The sequence below is a fragment of the Aulonocara stuartgranti genome, assembly GCF_965226115.1.
Source record: "Aulonocara stuartgranti genome assembly, chromosome: 6".
NCBI classification, from domain to species: Eukaryota; Metazoa; Chordata; class Actinopteri; order Cichliformes; family Cichlidae; genus Aulonocara; species Aulonocara stuartgranti.
Window position 1 is genome coordinate 17,477,693 of NC_138944.1, and position 10,833 is coordinate 17,488,525.

At 41.3% G+C, this 10,833-nt stretch overlaps 1 protein-coding gene across 1 annotated transcript in view; it reads right to left on the reverse strand.

The window, feature by feature from the left end:
- ldlrb (low density lipoprotein receptor b) overlaps positions 1-7,592 on the reverse strand; it is a 28,693-nt gene extending 21,101 nt beyond the window's left edge. Inside the window, exons 1-13 of the mRNA XM_082537092.1 lie at positions 7,376-7,592; positions 4,627-4,752; positions 4,288-4,410; positions 3,439-3,813; positions 2,559-2,927; positions 2,247-2,369; positions 2,008-2,124; positions 1,712-1,834; positions 1,464-1,592; positions 1,181-1,352; positions 810-1,037; positions 576-694; positions 331-470 (exon numbers count right to left, since the gene is read on the reverse strand). Coding sequence (XP_082393218.1) covers positions 331-470; positions 576-694; positions 810-1,037; positions 1,181-1,352; positions 1,464-1,592; positions 1,712-1,834; positions 2,008-2,124; positions 2,247-2,369; positions 2,559-2,927; positions 3,439-3,813; positions 4,288-4,410; positions 4,627-4,752; positions 7,376-7,457 — 2,226 coding nt within the window. The 5' untranslated portion in view covers positions 7,458-7,592. The remainder of the gene's footprint in view (positions 1-330; positions 471-575; positions 695-809; positions 1,038-1,180; positions 1,353-1,463; positions 1,593-1,711; positions 1,835-2,007; positions 2,125-2,246; positions 2,370-2,558; positions 2,928-3,438; positions 3,814-4,287; positions 4,411-4,626; positions 4,753-7,375) is intronic.
- Between the last annotated feature and the right edge of the window lie 3,241 nt (positions 7,593-10,833).

Below are 10,833 nucleotides of genomic sequence, written 5' to 3' on the forward strand. Positions count from 1 at the left end.
AAAACTGCCATCATCAGTGACCGGTACAAATGCAATTTTATTGCGTTTGACAAAAAAACTGAATTCAATTCTATTGTATTCTATTAACAATTAGTGCGGTGCTCAACAATTGAAGCTCTGGGTTTATATGTTAAACCATTTCAGATAAAAACCCTCCATGAACTTCGTTAGACTTGGACTGGCTGGTTTTAACCGTTTAAGAAAGCAACTAGTATTGTTAATAAATCAGGTAGATTTTGGGGTCCTGTCCTTTTCCTAACAATAACAACAATCCCTTTGACCTTCACTGAGTCAAAGTTAATCTGGGAATACACTGCCTTCATCACTAACCTCAAAGACTGTCAGGGAGAGTGGGTGGAAGAGTTTTTTCTCATTAATAATGAGACTGTGTCGGGCCCCTCCATTCACATCGATGCTGGAGAGAGAGTGCAGCTTGGCGTCCACCCAGTATAGACGTTGGTTGACCATGTCTGGTAAGAAAATGAAACACACAAATAATAGTTTTGACTACGATATTTTCATTACACAGTAAATAAAAATCACTGCTAAAAATGCATTCAGGAAGCTGTGCTTACCCAGGGTGATGCCATTCGGCCACACAATGTTGTCTTTTACTAAAGTAGTGCGATCTGCACCGTTCAGCCCACTCTTCTCAATCTTAGCTTCTTCACCCCAGTCTGTCCAGTACATCAAACTAAAGAGGACACAGTAAAGAAATCATGAGGCTAAAGACAAAACGCACCAGTTCATGTCAAACTGACACTAATCTAAGGAAACGTACTCGCTGTGATGTCTGTTTAAACACTTACTTGTTTACTGGATCGACTGTGATGGCTCGTGGCTTGTCCAGGTCCGTTGCGATCAGGGTCTTCCTCATACCGCCATCCGTTGTTGCTACAGAAATAGTCTTCAAAACACTGTCAGTCCAGTAGATGTTGCCATGGATCCAGTCCACCGCAATGCCCTCTGGGGCCTCTATCCCACTTTCAACCACCACATTGTGGTGAGAGGAATTGCCAGCCACATCTATCATAGAGCTGTTTGGAGGAAGGCAAGAGTGGAGAGATTAATTTCATCTGCATCATGGGTCTTGAATGAGAGCCACTCCATACTATGCAAAATGAAGCAAGAAACTCATAAAGAAATGTAAAAAAGAAAGGACACAGATAAAGATTCTTACCTGTAGATTTTCTTCAGAGACAGGTCAGACCAGAAGATCATCTTGTTTGGCATATCCATGTCGAGAGCCACTGCGTTCTTCAGCTGTGGGATCACACGCACGTACTCGCTGCGGTCCACTGTCAGCTTCCTCACCTCGTGTTTGATGGTGAAGTACAAGGTGGGCACTGAGCCTGGTGGAGGCAGAGGAGGACAGTTCGGTTAAACTTGCTTGTCTTGTCTGAAGGTTGCGTCACAGGATCAAGCGTTAAGTGGGTTTAAGTGGGCTTTCTTTCTAACATTACCTGATTCAGCCTTGCAAGTTTTGGTCGCAGGGTCAATCATATAGCCCTCTTCACAATCACACTTGTAGCTGCCTGGCAAGTTGATGCAGATCTGAGTGCAAGTGTCTGGCTCAGCACATTCGTCAATGTCTGCAGAATTGAAGAAGTTGGCTCATTTGTTTGTTTCTATTGTGCACATTGTTAAATGACATGTTTACGATCTGTCTGGTTCTTAAGAGGCAGAATTTTAAATGTCTCCGTCCGCTCACCTTCACAGGTTTTGTTGTCCGCCTTCAGCCTGTATCCAGCAGGGCAGGAGCAGTTGTAGCCAATCTTCAGATCGTTGCAGTAGTGAGAGCAGCCGCCATTTCCGGTCAGACACTCATTGTTGTCTGCAGAGACAAACAGGCAAAAAGCTTTCAAATAATATTCACGACAACCAAATCCTTAGCTGACCGGGAATTTACTCATTCAAACCACAAGCTATGTAGGTCAAGTCAGGTATTCTAGTCATATTTCCCTACAGGCTGGCAGCCATGAATGTGTACAAGATGACTTCACTTACCACACTCTTTCGCTGGTTCATCAGACCCGTCCTTGCAGTCGTTCTGCTTGTTGCACACTTTCTCCGTGTCGATGCACTCCCCACTGTGACACTGGAACTTGTTTGGGCCTTCACATACTGTGGAAGAGACCAGGGGAGTATGAATGAGACCGCAATGTAATCATGTGGGACTTTCTTTCTTTTCAAGAAAGAAGCTTTTGATTACAGTTTGTGGGTGAAACTGAATGAAATCTTTTTACCTGTATCACATTCAATCTCATCAGTGAGGTCCCCGCAGTCAGCACGTCCATTACATTGGAGGCTTTTGTTAATGCAGGTGCCGTCCTTACACTGGAACTCATCTGAGCGGCAAGTGGAATGAGCTGAAAGAGAAGGAAGAAGGTAAATGAACGAAAACACAAAAAGAGAGATGGAGAGAGAGAGTAATGGAATAGAGATTAGAATAAGAAGAAACATAATACCAGTACCTCCAGAAAATATTTACTGTCAGTCTCCATTAAAAATGTAATGTGCAGGTTGGCTTTAACAATAAGAAATTTTTAAAAACTCACTGCAATTAGCCTCGTCCGAATGATCGAGGCAGTCGAACCCTCCGTCACACTTCCAGTTGCCAGGGATACAGTCCCCATTCGCACACTGGAACTCGTGAGGTCTGCACGTCTTCTCTGGTTTCCTTCCTTCACAGTTCTGGGGCCACTCGTCAGACCCATCGTCGCAGTTAATGTCTCCATTGCAGCGCCACACCGCAGGCACACACATTGAGCTGTTACACTGGAAGAAGTGAGGGTTACAGTTGGTTTTGGAACAGGAAGCCTCATCTGAGCCATCTAAGCAGTCGTTGTCGATGTCACAAACAAAGCTCTTGGGTATGCACTGGCCATTGGCACAACGAAACTCATGATCTTCACACGGCTCGGCCGCTGTAATGTGATAAGAGAGGGAAATAGGAGTTAATATGGGTATAAAGGTGGAAAACACATCAACAATAAAACTTTTAAAATACATTTTTTAACTTATATTAACAAATTTTTTCCTACTGTAATCTACAGGTAAAAAGCACACAATCCCAGTCAAGTCTAGTTTTTCGCATCAGTTACTAAGCTTTCTTTCTGGTAATTATATTGCAATGCACTGCTGTTATAGTCAGCTTTTCGACCACAGTGCCATTTCTCTGCGACACAATGGTTCACATAGTTATGAACTGCTAAACCATTTCCCAACATGTTGTAGCTTTCATTAGTACCAAAGCAGCTGAAGCGGATAAAACAGCCCCTCTGCTACTTAACTGACCAGATCAATTTCCCAGAAGTTTAAATGACTTGATGCTGATCTCTGATTAAAAAGAAGAAATGATCGTTTTTTGTCTCAAAATGCAGGTAACAAGGTGCTCAAAGATACAGTGGGAATTGTATAAAAAGTAAAAAAGCTCACTGCAGTTAGTCTCATCTGAACCATCCTGGCAGTCAAACATTCCATCACACTTCCAGTTGTCTTTGATACAACTCCCATTCACACACTGGAACTCATGAGTTTGGCAGTGTGTTTTCTTCTCTGGTTCCCTTCCCTCACAGTTCTGGGGCCACTCGTCAGACCCATCGGGGCAGTCAATGTCTCCATCGCAGCGCCACACCGCCGGCACGCACACTGAGTTGTTGCACTGGAAGGAGTGAGGGCTACAGGTGGTGTTGGAACAGGAAACCTCATCTGAGCCATCTGAGCAGGTTTCGTTGCTGTCGCAAACAAAGCTCTTGGATATGCACTGGCCATTGGCACAACGAAACTCATGATCGTCACAATATTTGGCCGCTGTGGTAAAACAAGAGGGGAGGATAGGAGTTAGAAATCGATCAATTATGATATCAATAACAACACCTTGAGTCATTGCAATGGAAGGAGTGAGGGTTATAGTTGGGTTTGGGACAGGAAGCCTCGTCTGAGCCATCTGAGCAATCGTTGTCACTGTCACAAACAAAGATTTTAGGTATGCACCGGTCACTATCGCGACGAAACTCATGATCTCCACACAATAACAACACTTATATATTTATATGTATTAACTAGACTTCAGGATTATAAATACACTACTAGTATTAGCTTCTTTTTTTTTAAAGATTACTTGACTTTAAGTCTGTTCTTCAAATCCCTTTTGAGATATTATTATTATACATTGAACAAAATTCATTCTTGCCAAAAACACTTTCAGTTAGTCGTGTCTTGTTTGTGGATGCTTTAGCATGAACTTTGAGGTGTAGAAAAACTCGGCTCTGGTAGAAAACTTACTGCAGTTTTTCTCATCAGCGCCGTTAGTACAGTCGGCTTTGCCGTCACATTGCCAGTCTTTTGATATGCACTGGCTCGTGGGATCGCCACAGTTGAACTGCGAATCCCGACAGATTTTGACTCCTGAGGAGAGAAACATGAAGCGTGACTCATTTCACGTGACCACAGAGAGACACAGCTTTTTGCTATTATGTCGTAAAGCTTAACAATCATTTGACTTTGTTAATGTGTTTCTGGTTCACTGTGGTGACAGTCTGATCATTTCCTTCATCATGCACATCATCCAAAACTAAATATTTTTAGTTTTGTGTAAGGTGTAGCTGATATGTGATAACATACCGCAGCTAGCGGGCAGCTCATCAGTTCCATCACCACAATCATCACTTCCATCACAAATCCACCTGCGGGTGATGCACCTCCCATTTCCGCACTTAAACTGATTGGCGTTGCATATGTAGGCTGCATCTGTGAAAGACAAAAATCACAACTGGAGTCCAGTGTGCCGTGGGAGTCCATTCATACCTTGCTGGGCATTTGTAGTAACGTGTCGGACATGTGCAGAAGAGGCATAGCGGATATACTGGACAAAGGATGTTGAAAGTACAGCTGCCAAGCAGGAGGAAAAGAGGAAGACCACAGAGAATATTCATGGAAGTAGTAAAGGAAGATGTGCAGAGGGTTGGTGTGATAGAGGAGGTAGGATAAGGTGAAGGCTGATGATCTGCTGGGGGGGGGGGCTGATAAAAGAAGCAGCCGAAAGAAGAAGACAACAGTGTGTGGGGTTATGAAGCTAAACTGTGCCAAATATAACCGTTCACCATAAAACTATTTGACACTATAAGCCAAGCAAAGTGTTTCTGACTAACAAACAAACATCTGTCCTAGAGGGAAAGTTTTTTTTTCTTTTTTGCATGTAAACAGATGTACTCTTGGTTTTATCACACTCAGAGGAGGAGCCAGACATTTGAAACACCCGGGGCTTAGCCCTAAAGGGTAGTATGCATGTGGGATTTTTTTTTTTTTTTTTGAGGGGGGGGGGGGGGGGGGGTGTAGAAATGACTGAAAGATTAATAGGCTCTGTTTTGAGTTTTGTTCAAAAAAGAATGACTTCATATAGGGAAATATATATATCACACATGCAGGACACCTTAAACTAGTTTTTTAATTAAGCAGCAAGACAGAACGAAGTCGGGGCTGTATCAAGACACAGGGACTAAACCCCAATTCAACCAGACCCAGAACTGATCCAGAATTAAAACAGGACTACAACAGTTCAAAATCAGGACTACTGAGGACTTAACCAAGACATAACCACAATCAGAACTAGATGATAGTAGCACTAAAAATCATCATAGACCTGCACTACACTTATTTATTTAATTCTACCAAAGTACAATATTTAGATTGAGAAAAGTTTATATAATTATTTAGCCTTGTTGTGCAAACAAGCCTGCAGAACTTAATAAATATAGAATTTGAAAAATAGCAAACCTAAAAAGAAACACTAGGTACGAGATACATGAGTACCTATGATACAGTGATACTTTTAGTAAGCAACCATTTGACTAACATGTGTGTCTCACCTGCTCTTGTTCATCTCTGTTCTGTCCTCATTCTCCATCTCAATCTCTGCTCCTCTCTCTCTGTTCCTCTCTCTCTCTCTCTCTTTGTGCTGACAATCATCAAATATACAGTTGAAACCAGATATTTACAAACTCTTCAGATCAAAACACAAACACTTTTTTAATTGTAACATCAAATCAGACTAAATGTTTATTTTTTTAGATTGATAAATATAAAAACATATTTGTTAACTTTAAGAGTAAAGAGAGAAACTGTCTGTGTTTTTTAATTGCAAATGGCACCAAATTGTATTCAAACTGAGCCACACTTATGGAGCTCCACAGTTCTTTTCCTGGTGTTTTGGTTGACATCTCTTGATTTTCCCATGTCACAGAAACAGGCTTTGTGTTTTGCCTTATATGCATCCACAGCTGTGCCACCAATTTACTCACATGGACTCTACTAACCTATCAGAAGCTTCTTCAGCTCAGAATGGAATCCTCTGGAGTTTTCTTATTAATTAACAATAAACTTAGTGTATATGTACTCCTACATTTAATGAAAGTGATAAAAAATAGACAGCTCTGTCTCTCTTTATTCTGACATTTAACTAATTCAAAAGATATTTCAATATTTATCTAAAACAAAAGTTTACTCTAAATTGATGTTGTACAGTAAAAATGTTTTATGTTTTCTCCCTAAAGTGTATGTAAATATCTGGTTACAAATGTGAATATCCTGCTGTGTACTGAAATCCCTCTTGTTTTGCATAGAAATATACTGAACAACATACAAAGCATAATATATAAAATAACATTTACCTGAGTTTTTTCTTTGAAAGAACCCTCTAATGTCCATTCTTATATTTCAGTACATAACTGAAACCGAATTAGTCGGGGAGGGTAAGAACTGAAAATATGAAATAAACACACGTAAGCTAAGACTCTCTAAAAAATAGCATTTGTTCGGCTTTTCATTTCGCCATTTGTTGATTCACTTGAAGAGCAAGTAAAATAATATTGGTCAAGTGATCAGTTTCATATCAATCTTTCGTGATGCACCGTCATATTTACATTATTTGTACGGTACGAATGATTTGCTTTGGTACCTGCTCAAACTTAAGCTCTCCTTAGTATGGCTGGCTCCGTCTCTCCAACAGCGCACTCACGTGCAGCAGCTGCCCCGCCCCCTCGCTCAGTCGCTTAGTGCCTGAGCTTGGATCATACCAATATCAGGGGGGGATTCACGCACAGTCGTAAATTCCCACAGTGTGCACTATGTGCTTCGAATATTGTGTGTACTTTTTGTTTTATACAGTTGTCAGCCAGGCATCTAACTATGAAAAAATTACACTCCAAAATACCCCGGGCTTCTGACAAAACAACCCGGGCTTAAGCCCCGTAAGCCACCCCCACGCTCCGCCCCTGATCACACTTCTCCTTTCTTCATAAGTTTTAATGAAGCACATCAAATCTATTACAACACAGGAGGAAAGAAAGAGTTGGTGAAAAGTTCAATTTCTTACCAGTTTCAGACGAACAATGAACAAGTGTCAAAAGACACCAGCAAGCAGACAGTCCTACGAGTCCCTTCCAAATCTTAGACATGTCGTCTTTTATCTTCTTTTTCTTTGACAAGAATAAAAAGATGACTGTGAGCAAAACTATATAGAGAGCCTCAGTCACATGAGTGTTGCACCAATCCCAGCTGGGGTGTTTGAAATTGGGAGCAAGCAGCGCTGAGCCCACTCAATGTGCTTATCTTCGTCCCAACCAGTGGGTTTTCCTCTCTCTCTCTCTCTCTTTCTGTGTAAACTGACAAATACCAATGAATATACCTGTATGTTTTATAATGTTGTGCACAGATTTTAAAGGCGTTTTTGGAAACAGGTTTTTTTTATTGGCAAGAAGAGTTATTGCTGTAACACAGGCTAATAGGCAAAATATAAAAGAATGTTTTTCTACATTAGCAACAACACCCCCGAGAGTAAAAATCACTTTTTCTTTTTTAATCAGAGGTAAACATTCACTCTTTCAGAGTATCCGCTCAGGTGATGATATGGACGATCACATTATTCAGGCAGTACTATGGAGACAGGGTATCTTCTCCGGGAGGTGTTGGAAGGTGGCTGGGGCACTAAGTAAGCCAAAAGGAAATGTGTCAAATTGGTAAACACCATGTGGAGTGCTGAAAGAGGTCTTTGTCATTAACTTTGAAGATAAGGGAATCTACCAGTAGTCATTTGTTAAATCCAGTGTCATTAAAAAACACGGAGTGGACAACAAGTACAGGAGACTAGATGTGAGTGACACTGGCTTCAACATATACACACACGCTAGTTCACAATAATAACAACAGGGCAACACCAGGCACTCTGCGACTCTTCCGTTAGCTCCATCTCTACCATTGCGTTCAGTCCTTTCAGAGTCACCTTTTTCTCGTGTGAGTAAGATCGTACCATCTCACAGTCATTGTAACGTTGTATGAGATTTGTGTTTCCTAGCTAAGGAACAACACCCAATGACAAACCTACAACTTGGTATCATCTGGCCTCTGGACCAGCGAGAGATGGTCCTCAGAAAGGAGATGGCTGAGATTTGGAACCTGCGGCCCCAACTCATCTCTGTCATTCACAGGGCTCACCAGAGAAACAGGCTCCACATCCTTACTTGCTTTTAGGAGACCGAGGTGGTAGATTTGTTTCTCTCTGTCCCCTGATAGACAGATGCATCAACACACTGTCTGTAGATGCATCTACATGAATGACTGGGCGGGTCATCTGCTTCTATCATTTTATGCAGATGAAGCTGGAAATTGGTGACAACGGCACAGACGACACCATCATACCCTCCCTGCACCACTCGGGGAGCAGTTCCGGGTGCCATTGATTAGCCACTCTTGCTTCGCATGATTTACAGACATTTGATGCATTTAGGAAACAACTGATGATTTATTAACTGTTTCCCACATGGAGTAACAACACTCACGTCACTTTCCTCAGCTGGCACTGCTCCCTCAATCACTCCTCCTGGCAGCTGGATTAGAGATTCTGCTACACTCACTATTACAACACGCTGGTAAAACACAGAGTTTCACAAGTTTGTTTTGTTTGAGTTTGAGAGACAGACTGCCTCTCCGGTTGACCTTTGAGCTCATAAATCGAGCTTCCTCTCACTCATTCTGCTGAGGGTTGCACTCGGCACTTCTTCACTCCAGCATTTCATTACATCTTTCTTTTCTGTCTGTTTCCCTTCATCAGTGTTTTGTTCTGTCTACTTTTCTCTTGTCTTTCTTCTTTTCCCCGCACTGGTCGCAGCTGGCCCTTCCTTGAGCCTGGTTGTACCAGAGAAACGGGAGTTTTTTTTCCTTCCCACTGTCACAAAGTGCATGCTCACACTGGCTGGCTTGATTGTTGGGGTTTCGCCCAATTCTGTAGTGTGTTTACCTCACAGTATGAAGAGCATTGAGGTATCTGCTGTTATGAAATAGCGTTATATAAATAAACCTGGCCTAATGTTGTTTTTTCATTTTTTTAAACAGCGTAAAAACTAATGAATTTAGACAAAAACTCACAATGTAATGAAATTATACAAGATAAAAATACAAAAATGAAGCAAAATACACACATAAACAGTTTGGGTCATCAAAGCAGAGCCAGGTGAAAAACAGCTCAGCTCCCCTCTCAGCAGATGTTACATGTAGCAGCTAATTTTAAGTTGCTTAAGGGGTAAGGGTTGTGTAAGGGTTCCTGGAAATCAGGAATATTGACTCATCCTCGTACTTTCCCCTCTTCCCCTTAAGGCTGTGGCTACACTGTAGCTGCCATCACCAGTGTGTGAATGTATGTGTGAATGGGTGGATGACTGGATGTGTAAAGCGCTTTGGGGTCCTTAGGGACTAGTAACGCGCTATACAAATACAGGCCATTTACCATTTACCATTTATTGACATACAGTAAACTCACTGAGCTTTAGTTTTAACCAAAAAACTCGCACATCTCAACCTGTGACTCCTCTAAGCATGCTGTACATTCAGCATACTTCTGTGCTGTTTGCAAACAGTGCTGTTTGCCATCTCAGTGAAGAGTTTCTGTTTTGATTTGCTGGATCATACTTAGAGTGAGATTTTGGCAGCACAATTCTACTTTCACATTGTACTGGATGCTTTGAGCAGTAAGAATAAGAGCATTTTATGAATGCTCAGAAAGACACCTGATTTTATAGTTTAGGAATTAAAAAAGAGAAAAAAAAATCACTGAAGAAGCCTGTGGGACTGTTACAACACAGTGCTAATTTTACATTATGTTTGATGCTTTGGCCATGGTAAAAACAACTGCATCTAAAACTCACTGAAGAAAGCTCAATGGGTGTATCAGGCTTAAGACAACTGACAGACCTAAAGGGCATAGGTGTGATTTTACTGTTCTACTTGTATGAGACCTCCTACTAGTGATGAAATGGAGTCATTACACCTTACAGTTGATCCTAACAGCAGGTTTGTTTGGGTCTGAAGTTAAAAATCTGCTGAAATGAAAACTACTGCCGTAGCACTTTTAGTTTGTAGACATAGGATTTAAAGAGTGTCAACTGAGACATGTAAATACCCCCAAAACCTTTAACTCAGACGAACTTACTGGCGTTTATCCTTCTGGGCTCAAGTTGTAAGAAAAATAATAAATATAGCTGATTGCCTGACGAGCAGCTGACATTTGGCATTTCAACATTAAAAACTCGTGTTTTACTTGTGAATTTTGCCTCGAGTGTTCTGAACTTTGACCTTTACAAAATACAGTCCACACATGCCTTAATGTTAGTCATAGACTACAAGGAACACAGAACTGGGCTATCCAGTGAGCAAAGACCACTTAATCCTGCTTTCTTTTTTTTATGCTTGTTAAGCCCCTTTAATATATGTTATATGGGGCTATGCAAATAAAACCAAATTGAACTAATCCATGTAACAAGCCCTTATATGTTAGTTAAA